At 38.1% G+C, this 21730-nt stretch overlaps 2 protein-coding genes across 2 annotated transcripts in view; one reads left to right on the forward strand and one right to left on the reverse strand.

Annotated features, from left to right (window-relative positions):
* Positions 1-15790: 15790 nt before the first annotated feature.
* Positions 15791-18286, forward strand: LOC117328489 (involucrin-like). The gene is made up of 3 exons (XM_033886025.1): positions 15791-15859; positions 16499-17528; positions 17664-18286. Exons 1-3 carry the CDS (start codon positions 15791-15793, stop codon positions 18284-18286), a joined length of 1722 nt encoding a protein of 573 aa, XP_033741916.1.
* The window catches only part of LOC117328192 (rho GTPase-activating protein 1-like), a 43090-nt gene continuing 37468 nt past the window's right edge, over positions 16109-21730 (reverse strand). The window contains 4 exon segments of the mRNA XM_033885609.1: positions 16109-16984; positions 17162-17296; positions 17924-18103; positions 18236-19743. Of these exon segments, the coding sequence (XP_033741500.1) occupies positions 19576-19743 (168 nt within the window). The 3' untranslated portion in view covers positions 16109-16984; positions 17162-17296; positions 17924-18103; positions 18236-19575.

The following is a 21730-nucleotide window of genomic DNA, read 5'->3' on the forward strand; positions in this document are numbered from 1 at the left end:
TGATACAAAGTCGAGGTATAACAATCACCAGTGATACAAAGTCGGGATATAACAATCACCAGTTATACAAAATGGAAGTATAACAATCACCAGTGATACAATGTCGGCATATAACAATCACCAGTGATACAAAGTCGAGATAAAACAATCACCGGTGATACAAAATTGGGATATAACAATCACCAGTGATACAAAGTCGAAATTGAACAATCACCAGTGATACAAAGTCGAGATATAACAATCACCAGTGATACAAAGTCAGGATATAACAATTACCAGTGTTACAGAGTCGGGATATAACAATCACCAGTGATACAAAGTCAGGATATAACAATCACCAGTGATACAAAGTCGAGGTGTAACAATCACCAGGGTTACAAAGTCGAGGTATAACAATCACCAGGGTTACAAAGTCGGGATATAACAATCACCAGTGATACAAAGTCGGGATATAACAATCACCAGGGATACAAAGTCGGGATATAACAATCACCAGTGATACAAAGTCGGGATATAACAATCACCAGTGATACAAAGTCGGGATATAACAATCACCAGTGATACAAAGTCGAGGTGTAACAATAACCAGTGATACAAAGTCGAGGTATAACAATCACCAGTGATACAAAGTCGAGGTATAACAATCACCAGTGATACAAAGTCGGGATATAACAATCACCAGCAGTGATACAAAGTCAGGATATAACAATCACCAGTGATACAAAGTCGGGATATAACAATCACCAGTGATACAAAGTCGGGATATAACAATCACCAGTGATACAAAGTCGAGGTATAACAATCACCAGTGATACAAAGTCGGGATATAACAATCACCAGCAGTGATACAAAGTCAGGATATAACAATCACCAGTGATACAAAGTCGGGATATAACAATCACCAGGGATACAAAGTCGAGGTATAACAATCACCAGTGATACAAAGTCGGAATACAACAATCACCAGGGATACAGTCAGGATATAACAATCACCAGTGATACAAAGTCGAGGTGTAACAATTACCAGTGATACAAAGTCGAGATATAATAATCACCAGTGATACAAAGTCGAGATATAACAATCACCAGTGATACAAAGTCGGGATATAACAATCACCAGTGATACAAAGTCGAGGTATAACAATCACCAGTGATACAAAGTCGAGATATAACAATCACCAGTGATACAAAGTCGGGATATAACAATCACCAGTGATACAAAGTCGAGGTATAACAATCACCAGTGATACAAAGTCGAGGTATAACAATCACCAGGGATACAAAGTCGAGGTATAACAATCACCAGTGATACAAAGTCGAGATATAACAATCACAAGGGATACAAAGTCGGGATATAATAATCACAAGGGATACAAAGTCGAGGTGTAACAATCACCAGTGTTACAAAGTCAAGGTGTTACAATCACCAGTGATACAAAGTCGGAATATAACAATCACCAGTGATACAAAGTGGAAGTATAACAATCACCAGTGATACAAAGTCGGGATATAACAACCACCAGTGATACAAAGTCGGAATATAACAATCACCAGTGATACAAAGTCGGAATATAACAATCACCAATGATACAAAGTCGGGATATAACAATCACCAGTGATACAAAGTCGGGATATAACAATGATACAAAGTCGGGATATAACAATCACCAGTGATACAAATTAAGTCGGGATATAACAATCACCAGTGATACAAAGTCGGGATATAACAATCACCAGTGATACAAAGTCGAGGTGTAACAATCACCAGGGATACAAAGTCGAGGTATAACAATCACCACTGATACAAAGTCGGAATATAACAATCACCAGTGATACAAAGTCGGGATATAACAATCACCAGTGATACAAAGTCGAGGTATAACAATCACCAGTGATTCAATGTCGGAATATAACAATCACCAGTGATACAAAGTCGGGATATAACAATCACCAGTGATACAAAGTCGGAATATAACAATCACCAGTGATACAAAGTCGGGATATAACAATCACCAGTGATACAAAGTCGAGGTATAACAATCACCAGTGATTCAATGTCGGAATATAACAATCACCAGTGATACAAAGTCGAGATATAACAATCACCACTGATACAAAGTCGAGGTATAACAATCACCAGTGATACAAAGTCGGGATATAACAATCACCAGTTATTCAATGTCGGAATATAACAATCACCAGTGATACAAAGTCGGGATATAACAATCACCAGTGATACAAAGTCGGAATATAACAATCACCAGTGATACAAAGTCGGGATATAACAATCACCAGTGATACAAAGTCGGGATATAACAATCACCAGGGATACAAAGTCGGGATATAACAATCACCAGTGATACAAAGTCGAGGTTGTAACAATCACCAGTGATACAAAGTCGGGATATAACAATCACCAGTGATACAAAGTCGGGATATAACAATCACCAGTGATACAAAGTTGGGATATAACAATCACCAGTGATAGAAAGTCGAGGTGTAACAATCACCAGTGATACAAAGTCGAGGTGTAACAATCACCAGTGATACAAAGTCAGGATATAACAATCACCAGTGATACAAAGTCGGGATATAACAATCACCAGTGATACAAAGTCAAGGTATAACAATCACCAGTGATACAAAGTCGGGATATAATAATCACCAGTGATACAAAGTCGAGATATAACAATCACCAGGGATACAAAGTCGAGGTATAACAATCACCAGTGATACAAAGTCGAGATATAACAATCACCAGGGATACAAAGTCGGGATATAACAATCACCAGTGATACAAAGTGGAAGTATAACAATCACCAATGATACAAAGTCGGGATATAACAATCACCAGTGATACAAAGTGGAAGTATAACAATCACCAGTGATACAAAGTCGGGATATAACAATCACCAGTGATACAAAGTCGAGGTATAACAATCACCAGTGATACAAAGTCGAGGTATAACAATCACCAGTGATACAAAGTCGGGATATAACAATCACCAGTGATACAAAGTGGAGGTATAACAATCACCAGTGATACAAAGTCGAGGTATAACAATCACCAGTGATACAAAGTCGGGATATAACAATCACCAGGGATACAAAGTCGGGATATAACAATTACCAGTGATACAAAGTCGAGATATAACAATCACCAGTGATACAAAGTCGAGATATAACAATCACCAGGGATACAAAGTCGGGATATAACAATCACCAGTGATACAAAGTCAGGATATAACAATCACCAGTGATACAAAGTGGAGGTATAACAATCACCAATGATACAAAGTCGGGATATAACAATCACCAGTGATACAAAGTGGAAGTATAACAATCACCAGTGATACAAAGTCGAGGTGTAACAATAACCAGTGATACAAAGTCGAGGTATAACAATCACCAGTGATACAAAGTCGAGATATAACAATCACCACTGATACAAAGTCGAGGTATAACAATCACCAGTGATACAAAGTCGGGATATAACAATCACCAGTTATTCAATGTCGGAATATAACAATCACCAGTGATACAAAGTCGGGATATAACAATCACCAGTGATACAAAGTCGGAATATAACAATCACCAGTGATACAATGTCGGGATATAACAATCACCAGTGATACAAAGTCGGGATATAACAATCACCAGGGATACAAAGTCGGGATATAACAATCACCAGTGATACAAAGTCGAGGTGTAACAATCACCAGTGATACAAAGTCGGGATATAACAATCACCAGTGATACAAAGTCGGGATATAACAATCACCAGTGATACAAAGTTGGGATATAACAATCACCAGTGATAGAAAGTCGAGGTGTAACAATCACCAGTGATACAAAGTCGAGGTGTAACAATCACCAGTGATACAAAGTCAGGATATAACAATCACCAGTGATACAAAGTCGGGATATAACAATCACCAGTGATACAAAGTCAAGGTATAACAATCACCAGTGATACAAAGTCGGGATATAATAATCACCAGTGATACAAAGTCGAGATATAACAATCACCAGGGATACAAAGTCGAGGTATAACAATCACCAGTGATACAAAGTCGAGATATAACAATCACCAGGGATACAAAGTCGGGATATAACAATCACCAGTGATACAAAGTGGAAGTATAACAATCACCAATGATACAAAGTCGGGATATAACAATCACCAGTGATACAAAGTGGAAGTATAACAATCACCAGTGATACAAAGTCGGGATATAACAATCACCAGTGATACAAAGTCGAGGTATAACAATCACCAGTGATACAAAGTCGAGGTATAACAATCACCAGTGATACAAAGTCGGGATATAACAATCACCAGTTATACAAAGTGGAGGTATAACAATCACCAGTGATACAAAGTCGAGGTATAACAATCACCAGTGATACAAAGTCGGGATATAACAATCACCAGGGATACAAAGTCGGGATATAACAATCACCAGTGATACAAAGTCGAGATATAACAATCACCAGTGATACAAAGTCGAGATATAACAATCACCAGGGATACAAAGTCGGGATATAACAATCACCAGTGATACAAAGTCAGGATATAACAATCACCAGTGATACAAAGTGGAGGTATAACAATCACCAATGATACAAAGTCGGGATATAACAATCACCAGTGATACAAAGTGGAAGTATAACAATCACCAGTGATACAAAGTCGAGGTGTAACAATAACCAGTGATACAAAGTCGAGGTATAACAATCACCAGTGATACAAAGTCGAGGTATAACAATCACCAGTGATACAAAGTCGGGATATAACAATCACCAGCAGTGATACAAAGTCAGGATATAACAATCACCAGTGATACAAAGTCGGGATATAACAATAACCAGTGATACAAAGTCGGGATATAACAATCACCAGTGATACAAAGTCGAGGTATAACAATCACCAGTGATACAAAGTCGGGATATAACAATCACCAGCAGTGATACAAAGTCAGGATATAACAATCACCAGTGATACAAAGTCGGGATATAACAATCACCAGGGATACAAAGTCGAGGTATAACAATCACCAGTGATACAAAGTCGGAATACAACAATCACCAGGGATACAGTCAGGATATAACAATCACCAGTGATACAAAGTCGAGGTGTAACAATCACCAGTGATACAAAGTCGAGGTGTAACAATCACTAGTGATACATAGTCGGGATATAACAATCACCAGTGATACAAAGTCGGGATATAACAATCACCAGTGATACAAAGTCGGGATATAACAATCACCAGTGATACAAAGTCGAAATTTAACAATCACCAGTGATACAAAGTGGAGATATAACAATCACCAGTGATACAAAGTCGAGGTATAACAATCACCAGTGATACAAAGTCGAGATATAACAATCACCAGTGTTACAAATCGAGATATAACAATCATCAGTGATACAAAGTCGAGATATAACAATTACCAGTGATACAAAGTCGGGATATAACAATCACCAGTGATACAAAGACAGGATATAACAATCACCAGTGATACAAAGTGGAGATATAACAATCACCAGTGTTACAAAGTCGAGATATAACAATCACCAGTGTTACAAAGTCGAGATATAACAATCACCAGTGATACAAAGTCGAGATATAACAATCACCAGTGATACAAAGTCGGGATATAACAATCACCAGTGATACAAAGACAGGATATAACAATCACCAGTGATACAAAGTGGAGATATAACAATCACCAGTGATACAAAGTCAGGATATAACAATCACCAGTGATACAAAGTCGAGGTGTAACAATCACCAGGGTTACAAAGTCGAGGTATAACAATCACCAGGGTTACAAAGTCGGGATATAACAATCACCAGTGATACAAAGTCGGGATATAACAATCACCAGGGATACAAAGTCGGGATATAACAATCACCAGTGATACAAAGTCGGGATATAACAATCACCAGTGATACAAAGTCGAGGTGTAACAATAACCAGTGATACAAAGTCGAGGTATAACAATCACCAGTGATACAAAGTCGAGGTATAACAATCACCAGTGATACAAAGTCGGGATATAACAATCACCAGCAGTGATACAAAGTCAGGATATAACAATCACCAGTGATACAAAGTCGGGATATAACAATCACCAGTGATACAAAGTCGGGATATAACAATCACCAGTGATACAAAGTCGAGGTATAACAATCACCAGTGATACAAAGTCGGGATATAACAATCACCAGCAGTGATACAAAGTCAGGATATAACAATCACCAGTGATACAAAGTCGGGATATAACAATCACCAGGGATACAAAGTCGAGGTATAACAATCACCAGTGATACAAAGTCGGAATACAACAATCACCAGGGATACAGTCAGGATATAACAATCACCAGTGATACAAAGTCGAGGTGTAACAATCACCAGTGATACAAAGTCGAGGTGTAACAATCACTAGTGATACATAGTCGGAATATAACAATCACCAGTGATACAAAGTCGGGATATAACAATCACCAGTGATACAAAGTCGGGATATAACAATCACCAGTGATACAAAGTCGAAATTTAACAATCACCAGTGATACAAAGTGGAGATATAACAATCACCAGTGATACAAAGTCGAGGTATAACAATCACCAGTGATACAAAGTCGAGATATAACAATCACCAGTGTTACAAATCGAGATATAACAATCATCAGTGATACAAAGTCGAGATATAACAATCACCAGTGATACAAAGTCGAGGTATAACAATTACCAGTGATACAAAGTCGAGATATAACAATCACCAGTGATACAAAGTCGAGATATAACAATCACCAGTGATACAAAGTCGGGATATAACAATCACCAGTGATACAAAGACAGGATATAACAATCACCAGTGATACAAAGTGGAGATATAACAATCACCAGTGATACAAAGTCGAGATATAACAATCACCAGTGTTACAAATCGAGATATAACAATCACCAGTGATACAAAGTCGAGATATAACAATCACCAGTGATACAAAGTCGAGATATAACAATCACCAGGGATACAAAGTCGAGGTATAACAATCACCAGTGATACAAAGTCGGGATATAACAATCACCAGGGATACAAAGTCGAGATATAACAATCACCAGTGATACAAAGTCAGGATATAACAATCACCAGTGATACAAAGTCGAGGTGTAACAATCACCAGTGATACAAAGTCGGGATATAACAATCACCAGGGATACAAAGTCAGGATATAACAATCACCAGTGATACAAAGTCGAGGTGTAACAATCACCAGTGATACAAAGTCGGGATATAACAATCACCAGGGATACAAAGTCGGGATATAACAATCACCAGTGATACAAAGTCGGAATATAACAATCACCAGTGATACAAAGTCGGGATATAACAATCACCAGTGATACAAAGTCGGGATATAACAATCACCAGGGATACAAAGTCGAGGTATAACAATCACCAGTGATACAAAGTCGGGATATAACAATCACCAGGGATACAAAGTCGGGATAGAACAATCAGCAGTGTTACAAAGTCGGGATATAACAATACCAGTGGTGTAGGAATAAAGTGATATACAGGTGTAAGCGACCTTTCTGTAGGAAAACTAGGGTATAGTTTACAATCAACAATGGCAGAACAGCGAGTCAATAAGTGGTCTATGAAACGTTGAACAATGTTGAATATCAATGCATTGTCGGTTTTTGTGCGGCAGATATTTCATGTAATGATGTAATATCGCCATTGTTCTTTTTGTGAAAGCATGTTTGTTCTATGAAACACAAATATCATATCAATAACTGCAGGCCTTTGAATGAACATGAAGTGTAATGCAGTTTCGAGAGACAAAGTGTTCGTTTGAAAAATAAAATTTTATGAATATGATAAACTGATTTGAAATGTAAAATGGGTAATGGAGCTCAGTGCGTAATATATATGGATGCTTCGAAACATCCTCCGTCCTACCATATTTTGGGATTACGTTGGGCCGATATTTCCCCGTGTATTCTTCGTACTTGTTATTACAAGAAAAAAAATTAGAGCCAGACAAAACAAGCAAACAAAACTCACAGGGTCGTCTCAAAGGTTTTAACACAAATGCCGACCGTCTGCCCATTAAACTGGATGAATTGAAATTAAGAATAACGGGATTACAAACTGATATAATCACAGAAATGTACTCCAAAAATTCTAGATATCTACGTTACGACGCAGAAATTTATAATCCCGGAGTGGGATTTATTTTGAATGATAGCACACAAAAATGTCATAGGGGGACATACACAAAGGAAGGACTTAAAGAGGGAAAAGAATCATAATTCATGGAAAGCGTATGGGTGAATATCAAATTGTCTGGTAAAAACTGCTTACTGTTAGGCCTTTATCGATGTCTAAATTCGAGCACAGAAAACATGAAGGAACTAAACAATCTCATCACGTTTATATGTAATCCGACATTTAGTTATCTGCTATTATTAGTTGTCGATATCAACATGCCAAAAAAATAAATGGAATACTTGGTCATCCAATAGTGGCAGGGAAGGGGAGAACTTTATTGAATGTCCGACAGACAACAGCGACAGGGAAGGGGAGAACTTTATTGAATGTCTGAGGGACAACAGCGACAGGGAAGGGGAGAACTTTATTGAATGTCTGAGAGACAACAGCGACAGGGAAGGGGAGAACTTTATTGAATGTCTGAGAGACAACAGCGATAGGGAAGGGGAGAACTTTATTGAATGTCTGAGAGACAACAGCGATAGGGAAGGGGAGAACTTTATTGAATGTCTGACAGACAACAGCGACAGGGAAGGGGAGAACTTTATTGAATGTCTGAGAGACAACAGCGACAGGGAAGGGGAGAACTTTATTGAATGTCTGAGAGACGACAGGGAAGGGGAGAACTTTATGGAATGTCTGAGAGACAACAGCGATAGGGAATGAGAGAACTGTATTGAATGTCTGAGAGACAACATTGACAGGGAAGGGGAGAGCTTTATTTAATGTCTGACAGACAACAACGATAGGGAAGGGGAGAGATTTATTGAATGTCTGACAGACAACAGTGACAGGGAAGGGGAGAACTTTATTGAATGTCCGAGAGACAACAGCGACAGAGAAGGGGAGAACTTTATTGAATGTCTGAGACAACAGCGACAGGGAAGGGGAGAGCTTTATTGAATGTCTGACAGACAACAGCGATAGGGAAGGGGAGAACTTTATTGAATGACTGAGAGACAACAGCGATAGGGAAGGGGAGAACAATATTGAATGTCTGAGACAACAGTGATAGGGAAGGGGAGAGCTTTATTGAATGTCTGAGACAACAGTGACAGGGATGGGGAGAACAATATTGAATGTCTGACAGACAACAGTGATAGGGAAGGGGAGAACTTTATTGAATGCCTGAGAGATATCTACTTATATCAACACGTAAGAAAATACACCTTGAAAAGAAAAGGAAATGAATCCAGCATCCTGAATATTGTTATAACCAACGAAGAAGAAATCATAAAAGATAGCATTCCTATCGGAAGTGATAATTTAGCACTTGTACTTGTTTTTTCCTCACTACAGTCTCACGGAGAAACACTACAGACTTTTAGTGAAACACCACACACTCACAGTGAAACACTACAGACTCACAGTGAAACACACTACAGACTCACAGTGAAACACTACAGACTTACAGTGAAACACTAGACTCACAGTGAAACACTACAGACTTACAGTGAAACACTACAGACTCACAGTGAAACACTACAGACTCACAGTGAAACACTACAGACTCACAGTGAAACACTACAGACTCATAGTTAAACACTACAGACTCGCAGTGAAACACTACAGACTCGCAATGAAACACTACAGACTTACAGTGAAACACTAGACTCATAGTGAAACACTTCATACACAGTGAAATACTACAGACTCACAGTGAAACACTACAGACTCACAGTGAAACACTACAGACTCATAGTGAAACACTACAGACTCACAGTGAAACAATAGACTCATAGTGAAACACTACAGACTTACAGTGAAACAAAAGACTCACAGTGAAACACTACAGACTCACAGTGAAACACTACAGACTCACAGTGAAACAATAGACTCATAGTGAAACACTACAGACTCACAGTGAAACACTACAGACTTACAGTGAAACACTACAGACTTACAGTGAAACAAAAGACTCACAGTGAAACAATAGATTGTACAATGGTATGCAAGGAGATATGCCAGATGGCTTGTTTTTTCCTCACTACAGTCTCACGGAGAAACACTACAGACTTTTAGTGAAACACCACACACTCACAGTGAAACACTACAGACTCACAGTGAAACACACCACACACTCACAGTGAAACACTACAGACTTACAGTGAAACACTAGACTCACAGTGAAACACTACAGACTTACAGTGAAACACTACAGACTCACAGTGAAACACTACAGACTCACAGTGAAACACTACAGACTCACAGTGAAACACTACAGACTCATAGTTAAACACTACAGACTCGCAGTGAAACACTACAGACTCGCAATGAAACACTACAGACTCACAGTGAAACACTTCAGACTCACAGTGAAACACTACAGACTCACAGTGAAACAATAGACTCACAGTGAAACACTACAGACTCACAGTGAAACACTACAGACTCACAGTGAAACACTACAGACTCATAGTGAAACACTACAGACTCACAGTGAAACACACTACAGACTCACAGTGAAACACTACAGACTCGCAGTAAAACACTACGGACTCACAGTGAAACACTACAGACTCACAGTGAAACACACTACAGACTCACAGTGAAACAGTACAGACTCGCAGTAAAACACTACGGACTCACAGTGAAACACTACAGACTCACAGTGAAACACTACAGACTCACAGTGAAACACTACAGACTTACAGTGAAACACTAGACTCATAGTGAAACACATCATACACAGTGAAATACTACAGACTCACAGTGAAACACACTACAGACTCACAGTGAAACACTACAGACTCACAGTGAAACACTACAGACTCATAGTGAAACACTACAGACTCACAGTGAAACACTACAGACTCATAGTGAAACACTACAGACTCACAGTGAAACACACTACAGACTCACAGTGAAACACTACAGACTCGCAGTAAAACACTACGGACTCACAGTGAAACACTACAGACTCACAGTGAAACACTACAGACTCACAGTGAAACACTACAGACTTACAGTGAAACACTAGACTCATAGTGAAACACTTCATACACAGTGAAATACTACAGACTCACAGTGAAACACTACAGACTCACAGTGAAACACTACAGACTCATAGTGAAACACTACAGACTCACAGTGAAACAATAGACTCATAGTGAAACACTACAGACTTACAGTGAAACAAAAGACTCACAGTGAAACACTACAGACTCACAGTGAAACACTACAGACTCACAGTGAAACAATAGACTCATAGTGAAACACTACAGACTCACAGTGAAACACTACAGACTTACAGTGAAACACTACAGACTTACAGTGAAACAAAAGACTCACAGTGAAACAATAGATTGTACAATGGTATGCAAGGAGATATGCCAGATGGCTGGTCAGGGGTATTTCTAGGAAATAGTGCAGAAATGTACAAAAGCATTACTGATTTGATCATGATAAAATTAGATAAATATATTCCAAAACACAAGCCTCGTGGCCACCACGAAAACAACAAGGATAACATACCACTAAAAGAATCATTTTGGAAAAAGATTAGCAAAAAAAAACAAAAAAACACACGAGTATGGCAACGCTACTTGGAAACCAGAACTGAAAAAAGGAAATATGCAAAAATCCGAACCAACTGAGGCAGGAAGTCAGAAAATCCAAACGAGAGCTAGAGAAAAAGATTGCACATGACATTAAAGAACAACCGAAGGAATTCTGGAAATATGTCAATATCAAAACAGGTATTTCAGACCTCAAAGGCTTAAATGGAGATAACCAGAAAATCGCTGTGAGAGACAAGGACAAACAGAAGTTCTTGCAAAGTTCTCCGGCAATGTTTTTACCCAAGAGCCTCCAGGAGACCTACCAAACAAGGGACATAATCCAACAATTTGAAGAGATAAATCGTACAACAGAAATAGCTGAACAACTCTCAAGGACCATGATGCACCCCGAAATCGAAAACCCCGAGAATTACGAAAGCTTATATTTACATCTCTAACGGAAATATTAAATAAATCACTTCAGGAATGTTAATTACCAGGGCCCCGTTGTTCAAAACGGCGATTAGGTTAATCACATTTTAACAACATTTTAAAATCCTGATATAATAATTCCAGGAAGAACTAACTTGACAAAACTTAATGAAATTCTGTAATTCTTATATCTCCTCCAACTGGCCTAATTTAAAGATGATATAATCACAGGTTTTGCAACAAATGAGAAATGAAATTTTCACTAATTAATTGATTAAGCTAATCTTGGAAGGGCTCAAAATCAGAAAGCTCTCCCCTTCCCTGTCGCTGTTGTCTCTCAGAGAAATCAGAAACACTAACGATAGAAACATTTTGCAAAATTATTTGAAAAAACTTGAAAAATGGTCATCAAAGTGACTACTAAAGTTCAAACTGGTATTCCATGTCTAACTTTGGAAAGTCACAATTATTCGTAGTTGCATCTAGTTTGACAAATAGTGACTTGGCCTTTCTGGTAAGATCTCGCTCATCTTTCACACGCTGAGCCAAGCTGCTGTAAACACTAAGGCGCTTTCATTTTGTCAGCCAGTGCTCTTCCCATTGCGTCTCGCTCTGGTGTTCAATCACATATATATTTACATTTTCCCCTTCTACAGTTTAAGAAACCCTGATTGCGAATAAATTAGAGCATGCACAATGAAAAATGGCTCAGCGTATTGATAGGCACGGGAATCGGTACCATTTTGAAAGGACTGATCAACGCAATTTTAGCGTTTTCTCCTGTTACCCGATGATAAAAACTAAAACTAACACAAAAACAAAAACAAAAACAAACAAACAAAAGCTAACGTCAAGTGAGTATTTTGTCAAAAACTAAACTGAATATTGCGGAAATGAGTGAAAATTTAACTTCTTGAGGTAAGCTAACAACAGATGGCTGAAGCGTGCAGTTCCAAGAGAACATTTGACCACGTCACTAGAAATTCTGTGCCAATATACGCTGTGGTTGACAACTAACCATAGTTAATCTGAGACAGAAATTGTGGAATTGTGAATATATCTATTAATATTAATTAAAACCGTAAAAGTTATAAAACAAAAATGTTGAGTTGTTTCTTTTAGTTTAGTTAATAATACTGACCAGTGTCTTTACGTAGGTTCACTGAAACTATATCCTCTTAGCAACCACGGTTGCCGTAGTTACAACGTCGCAACACAGCCTGAATTTAATTTTCTTCGTACGTTTTCTTTGATGTAAATATAAGGTTTGTACCTCATTTTGACTGCTAACGCACTAACCATAGAAAAAGTTCGTTGCCAACTGCGGGCATACTACCGTATACGCAGTCAAAATGATGCATGGAATATGTCCAGAAACCAATGTTATTCTGACCTCATGAATGAAAAAATAAATTTCATTCCTTAAGAAACTGTTATCAGGAAAATGGCGTGCAATTTCCAGCCATAAATTATTATCTATATATATTGATATTAATAAATTTGTCAAGTAGTAATAACAACAGTACAAACAAGTAAATTGAGGCAATCTGTCCATTTATCAAGACATAAGTAAATTACAAATGATCACATATAGACATGGAACATGCACATGTATACATTAAGGTTTGGAGTGTAACAGGGCGGTCTGTTATGCCCTCTTTCGTTCAACAGGACATTGGGGTGTCACACATCAACATACATAGATATTCTATATAGCGCGTTATTGAAAATGTCTGTATTCCATTGCGTTCATACCACCGTAAACTCAATAAAACACTGTTCAGTGCATGTATTACCATCGTAGAAATACGTTATGAAGAAAATAAAAGTCGGAATGTGTTGCGACGTTGGTAACTACATCAGCTGTTGTTGCTAAGATCATATAGTTCCAGTGAATCTACGTAAAGATACCAGTATTGTTAACAAAAAGAAAAAAAACCCTCAATATTTCTGTTAAATACGTTTAACGTTTTCAATCAATTGATATATTCAAATCCACAATTACTATGGTTGTCAAGCACGGCTGGTATTGACACATATTAGTAGTGACGTGATCGAATGTTTTATCCTGCAACTGCAGCCGCATTGTCGGAATACACCCACCGTATATATTTTTTCTGTATACGGCAGTGACGGAAAACAGCTGTATTTTGGAATTAGCACGTGCGTTAGTTCGACTGACCTACTTCATAGTGAAACAACGTTTAAAAGGCAAACATATTTCTATCATTTTCGACACCGTTTCACTTTAAAATGAGTATTTTTGATGATTATTTTTTTTTACTGTTGCAGGACAAATAGAATACATGGTCAGTGTCTTAAAACATAAGCTGTATTAGTTGCTCGACTTTTGTCTTTCTTTACCCTCGCCAAAATACAGCTTATATTTTAAGACACTGATCATGTATTCTCTATATATATACGAACTGTACGCTCTAGCCATTTGTTGTTGGCTTACCTCGAAGAGAAGTTAAATATTTACTCATTTCCGCAATCTTCAGTTTAGTTTTTGGCGAAATACTCACTTGGCATTAGCTTATTGTATAGAGATCATCGGAGAAAACACTAAAATTGCGTTGATCAGTCCTTTCAAAATGGCGCCGTCTAGTTGTCGTTCCGGTAACGTCACAAAGAGATGACGTCATGGTTATGTGACTGATTCCCGCGCTGAGCCTTTTTTCACTAGTCTGCTTTATGGTATGATATAGTGATAGAGGTATGATATAGTGACAGAGGTATGATATAGTGATAGAGGTATGATATAGTGATAGAGGTATGATATAGTGATAGAGGTATGATACAGTGACAGAGGTATGATACAGTGACAGAGGTATGATATAGTGACAGAGGTATGATATAGTGACAGAGGTATGATATAGTGATAGAGGTATGATATAGTGACAGAGGTATGATATAGTGATAGAGGTATGATATAGTGACAGAGGTATGATACAGTGACAGAGGTATGATATAGTGACAGAGGTATGATATAGTGTCGGAAGTCTGATATAGTGCTAGAGTCAAAGGTTGATTTCGGTAGGCTTTCTCCCTTTATGCAATGAACCCATCATTCCAAAAACCAAGAAAATAATTCTGTTGAAATTATGTCTTGCTTTGGGTTATATTTTGAGTAAATTGACTGAACTAATGAACATATTATTTTGACAGAACCATGAAGTATTTATTCAACCAAATCTTAATTTTGCTCTGAAAAAGGAACATCATCAATGGAAAACAGACTTGCTTTCATCAAACTTCGTTGATATTTACTCCAGTTATCATGTTCACAAGTAAAGTAAAAATATTATTACAAAGGGCAATTACTCTGTAAGCTACTATCAAACAATACCTCTTTGTGAACTTGTCCAAGATCTTGTCAATATATGGTGACATAAGTTTCATCAAACTTGGTTGATATTTACTCGTTTGTGTTCACAAGGTCCAACAATAATATTATGTGAAGGGCAAAAGTTACTATTGAATAATTCCCAATTTCGAACTCATCAAAGATCTTGTTGATATCTGACTGCATAATTGAATTGCTGACGGACGGACAGACGGACAGATGGCATGGTATGGCATTCCTTTGGACCAGGAGATTCTATTTGGATTCTACAAACACCACTGCCATCGAGTACACCAGCTCTGAATTCAACTAAATCATGTTTTTTTTCTTGTTCAGATCAATACTTACCAAAAACATTTATTGCATTTTTAACAGGAAAACATGATAAATGATAAAAACTGCAGTGATGATGTAATCAACACTGCAGTTGATATAACTTGAAGTACTGACCAAACAGAACAATGCTTTCTATCCAGTTAAATAACTAAAGAAGCAAAGGTTTGTATAACATTACAATAACAACTAAAACAAGACAAGTTTGTTTATAAATATATCCCTCAATGGGATTATTGTATTAACAAATAGCTACATTACATTGTTTATTCAGTACAATACAGTAATGTGAAGATAAATTGTTTTCTAATGAATCAGACAGGGCCTTTTTATACTAAACAATTATAGTAAGTTCAAATCTAACAATATGAATATGTCTTAGCACAGATACATGTAATACGTAACTATAACAAATCACTCAAAATGTGAAATAAGACTTAGATGACACATGAAAACCCATATCTCGGGGGCAAATTAAGGGGGGACTGACACAAACCGATTACAAGTCTTATTGTATAAACCCAAGGAAAGTAATGAAGTAATAAACCCAACAACAGGAATGGCAGTCTCAAATAAAGCATCTATATATAGCAGGGTACTTCTCCATCCTCACTGATCCACACTCGGGACCTACAACAAGGTAGTCCTCAATCCTTACTGATCCATGCCCAGGACCTACAACAAGATAGTCCTCAATCCTTACTGATCCATGCCCAGGACCTACAGCAAGATAGTCCTCAATCCTTACTGATCCTCACTCAGGACCTACAACAAGGTAGTCCTCAATCCTTACTGATCTATGCCCAGGACCTACAACAAGGTAGTCCTCAATCCTTACTGATCCACACTCAGGACCTACAACAAGGTAGTCCTAAATCCTTACTGATCCACACTCAGGACCTCCAACAAGGTAGTCCTCCATCCTTACTGATCCACTCTCAGGACCTACAACAAGGTAGTCCTCAATCCTTACTGATCCACACTCAGGACCTACAACAAGGTAGTCCTCAATCCTTACTGATCCACACTCAGGACCTACAACAATGTAGTCCTCAATCCTTACTGATCCACACTCAGGACCTAAAAAGTAGTCCTAAATCCTTACTGATCCACACTCAGGACCTACAACAAGGTAGTCCTCAATCCTTACTGATCCACACTCAGGACCTACAACAAGGTAGTCCTAAATCCTTACTGATCCACACTCAGGACCTCCAACAAGGTAGTCCTCAATCCTTACTGATCCACTCTCAGGACCTACAACAAGGTAGTCCTCAATCCTTACTGATCCACACTCAGGACCTACAACAAGGTAGTCCTCAATCCTTACTGATCCACACTCAGGACCTACAACAATGTAGTCCTCAATCCTTACTGATCCACACTCAGGACCTAAAAAGTAGTCCTAAATCCTTACTGATCCACACTCAGGACCTACAACAAGGTAGTCCTCAATCCTTACTGATCCACACTCGGGACCTACAACAAGGCAGTCCTCAATCCTTACTGATCCTTACTCAGGACCTACAACAAGGTAGTCCTCAATCCTTACTGATCCACACTCAGGACCTACAGCAAGGTAGTCCTCAATCCTTACTGATCCACACTCAGGACCTACAGCAAGGTAGTCCTCAATCCTTACTGATCCTCACTCGGGACCTACAGTAAGGTAGTCCTCAATCCTTACTGATCCACACTCAGGACCTACAGCAAGGTAGTCCTCAATCCTAACTGATCCACACTCAGGACCTCCAACAAGGTAGTCCTCAATCCTTACTGATCCACACTCAGGACCTACAGCAAGGCAGTCCTCAATCCTTACTGATCCACACTCAGGACCTACAACAAGGTAGTCCTCAATCCTTACTGATCCATGCCCAGGACCTACAGCAAAGTAGTCCTCAATCCTTACTTATCCACACTCAGGACCTACAACAAGGTAGTCCTCAATCCTTACTGATCCTCACTCAGGATTTACAGCAAGGTAGTCCTCAATCCTTACTTATCCACACTCAGGACCTACAACAAGGTAGTCCTCAATCCTTACTGATCCTCACTCAGGATTTACAGCAAGGTAGTCCTCAATCCTCACTGATCCACACTCAGGATTTACAACAAGGTAGTCCTCAATCCTTACTGATCCACACTCAGGACCTACAACAAGGTAGTCCTCAATCCTTACTGATCCACACTCAGGACCTAAAAAGTAGTCCTCAATCCTTACTGATCCACACTCAGGATTTACAGCAAGGTAGTCCTCAATCCTTACTGATCCACACTCAGGATTTACAACAAGGTAGTCCTCAATCCTTACTGATCCTCACTCAGGACCTACAACAAGGTAGTCCTCAATCCTTACTGATCCTCACTCAGGACCTATAGCAAGGTAGAATTGAAAGCAGGCTAAAACAGTGGCAATTTGTTTGCTTAGTTTATCTGGTAAAGGAACACATAGAATGAGTTGCCACTACCTTCTTATTGTATAATGTAGCTGTCAGGATATCCTGAATACATTAACAACGGTAAATGAGAGTTGTACAAAAAAGACTGCAATGTTGCTATCAAGGTGACCTCATCAACTATACCCATGTGACCTCATCACCCGTACACATGTGACCTCATCACCCGTACACATGTGACCTCATCACCCGTACAGATGTGACCTCATCAACTATACCCATGTGACCTCATCACCCGTACAGATGTGACCTCATCACCCGTACTCATGTGACCTCATCACCTGTACACATTTGACCTCATCACCTGTACACGTGACCTCATCACCTGTACACGTGACCTCATCACCTGTACACATGTGACCTCATCACCTGTACACATGTGACCTAAAAAGCATGACCTAGTATGACATATAGCAGTTAAAATGTATCTAGCAATCACAAACCGTTCTAAGTAAAGATTTTGGAATGTTAGTTTGACGCTGTTTGTGCTCTGTTATCCTGGGGTCAATTAAACACGTCTAGTACATGCATCTCGTCACCTTTGGCACGTCTGTTTCACATGTACACAAGTATTGTATTTGGCTATCGTTCTATGTTACACTGCACAACAAACTTTTATAAACTATTGATAATTTAACATATCAAATGATTGGATAATAAAAATACAACGGTCTATAACAAACTACACATGTATAATAATTATTCTATATCACGTGAGAAGAAGCGATGACATGATTCCTATTCTGTATCAAAGGACGGTACAATAAATTTGTCTATACAGGGTACAATTCTGATGTATCTAAATTGGTCTTGGAATTAGAAAAAGTAAAAAATCCTTTTGTTAAAGAGATTGTTTTTCAAGACATAACAATAACATCAATAATAATCATCCCTATTGGGTATTTAGTTCTACTGGGTATTTAGACCTACTGGGTACACACTTGTTTGTTATACTATGATGATTGCACAGTTAAACAGAGAAATGTTAAGTGTGATTCCACCTTTTATTGTCACATTCTAAGATACTGTCAGCAAAGTGTTATACACAGGAAAAGACTTATAATCAACAAAGTGAGTGTTTCACATGTTAAAACACTTCTACAGTATTAATACATTTAAACTATTTGAAACAAGCAGTGTTGACCAGCCTGCACCGAGAGTTTGTAGAGAAAATAAGACATATTTAGAGTTGTGTCAGTCCTGCCCCCACAGTCAGCTCTCAAACAGGTCCCGGTAGTGGTCTATAAGGTACTTGGTGAAGCTATTTAGATATCCCATAGCAGACAAGGAAGCTTGGCCCTTCGGCCATAACAAGTTTGGCCCAAAAACAATGGAGAGGTTCATGGACGTCATTTTGTTCTCCTCGGAATGTGCAACAATCTGAAAATAATAAAAAAAAGATTGGAAGTTATTCTCAATATTCCCATAAATATCAATCATTCAAGATGTAGTAAGCAGAATCAATGTGTTATGATAACAGATATCAACAGAAGTTTATTGTAACGGGGCCCTGTTACAGAAGTCCCCCAAACTACCCCCTACAGTTGATAATGAAGCGTAAGAAACCACAATATTGTTCCTTGAGTCATAATACCTTTAAACACCATATTTCATTGAAATTGAACATCTAAATCTCCCTCAATCAGAAGATACCAAAATGGCAGGAATTTTTTAATATCTAACAGGCACAAATTTGTAGTATCTTAATTCACCAATATACCATCTTCCATCAAAATTGGACAAAATTAAAATCTTTGACCATTGAGAGGATTCCATTTCATTCCCATGGCAACCAAACTTTTTCAAAACTGTTGCCGCTGTGTTCAGCACCCCTCAAACCCTTTGTACCAATTTTCAGCAAAGGATACATCCTTTAAATTTTGAACAATCAGAAGCTTTCATTTCATTATGATCGCAACCAAGCTTCTCAAAACCCCTATTAACCAAATTTCAGCAAAATCAGGTCATACCTAAATTTTCACCAACTGTTAATGTTCAGAAACCTGTAACTTGTCCAAATACAAAACCAATTTCAGCATTGGGTTTATCATGTCATACACACCAATATACCAATTACACAAAAAACGGACATTTAAATTTCAACCAATCAGAAACCTCCACTGGGAGGCCATTTGTGGATATTGTCCATTTTTTTAAAATTTCATCTCAGAAAGTGTCTTATACTAAACCATTCCATTTTGATACCCCAGATACAACAAAAGTTATGCCTCAAAATAGTTTAGCCACTTAGAGGCTCTGGTGGTCATCTTGGATGGAAAAACAACAAGAGTTGTCAGAAAACAACATAACTCACTGCGTGGGCTGAAATTTGGAACTGATTATTTAAAAGTTGGTCCAAGGTCATTGTTAAGGTCGGCAGGTCAACAAATGTAATACAAATGGAAAGATCGTGTCACAACAAGGAAAACATGTCAAATACGAAAGCTCTATCTCATACGCTTGACATACTAAGGTCAAGGTTAAATTTTTTAAGAAGGTCAAGGTCATCAGGTCAACAAATGTAGTACCGATGGAAAAGTCTTGTCACACGGGACACACATGTCAAATAACTAAGCTGTATCCTCAATAATGTTTTATTTAAACTTTAACCTAGCTGTCTACAGATACTGACACCGGAGAGCTAATAAGTTGTTTGTACATCTAGAGACCATCAGAAACTTGTCTGGAGGGCAACTCATTACCCCACGCCATTTATGAAGTTATTTGTAGAATGATGAAAAATTGTAGTCTTGTAACACAGGGTCTGGGTCAATATAGATTTCTTAAACAGGGAAGTAAATCTACCTGTTATAGATTAAACACATCTACAATGTATAAGGATTTCTGATGGTCAGTTTAGTTAAGTTTCCAATTGCATATACATTGTATATCAGAAGCTTCCATGTGGTTACTATGACAACCAAACCCATACAGTTGAATTCACAGTCCCATAATACCCCTGTATACAAATTTTCATCAAAATTGGACAATATTTAAATATCGACCAATCAGAAGCATCCATGTGGATCCTATATGGCAACAACACCCATTCAATTGATTTCGCAGTGCCGTATTACTCCTACAAACCTATTTCATTGAAAACGAATAAATATGCAAATTTTGACCAATCAGAAGCCAGTTAATGGTGGCCATTTCCTTAAAATGTGAAACTGAGGTTGCACATACATATCAAATTTCACCAAATCATACAATATCTAAATTTCCACCAATTAGAGGTCAAGAAATGGCAGCCATTTTTTTCCCCCAAAAATAAACACCGCCATTGCCATACTACACTTACATAATAAATTTCATTAAAATCTGACAATATATAAATTTTGACCAATCTGAAGTTATCTCTATGGCA

The sequence above is a fragment of the Pecten maximus genome, chromosome 5 (genome assembly GCF_902652985.1).
Source record: "Pecten maximus chromosome 5, xPecMax1.1, whole genome shotgun sequence".
Lineage (NCBI taxonomy): Eukaryota > Metazoa > Mollusca > Bivalvia > Pectinida > Pectinidae > Pecten > Pecten maximus.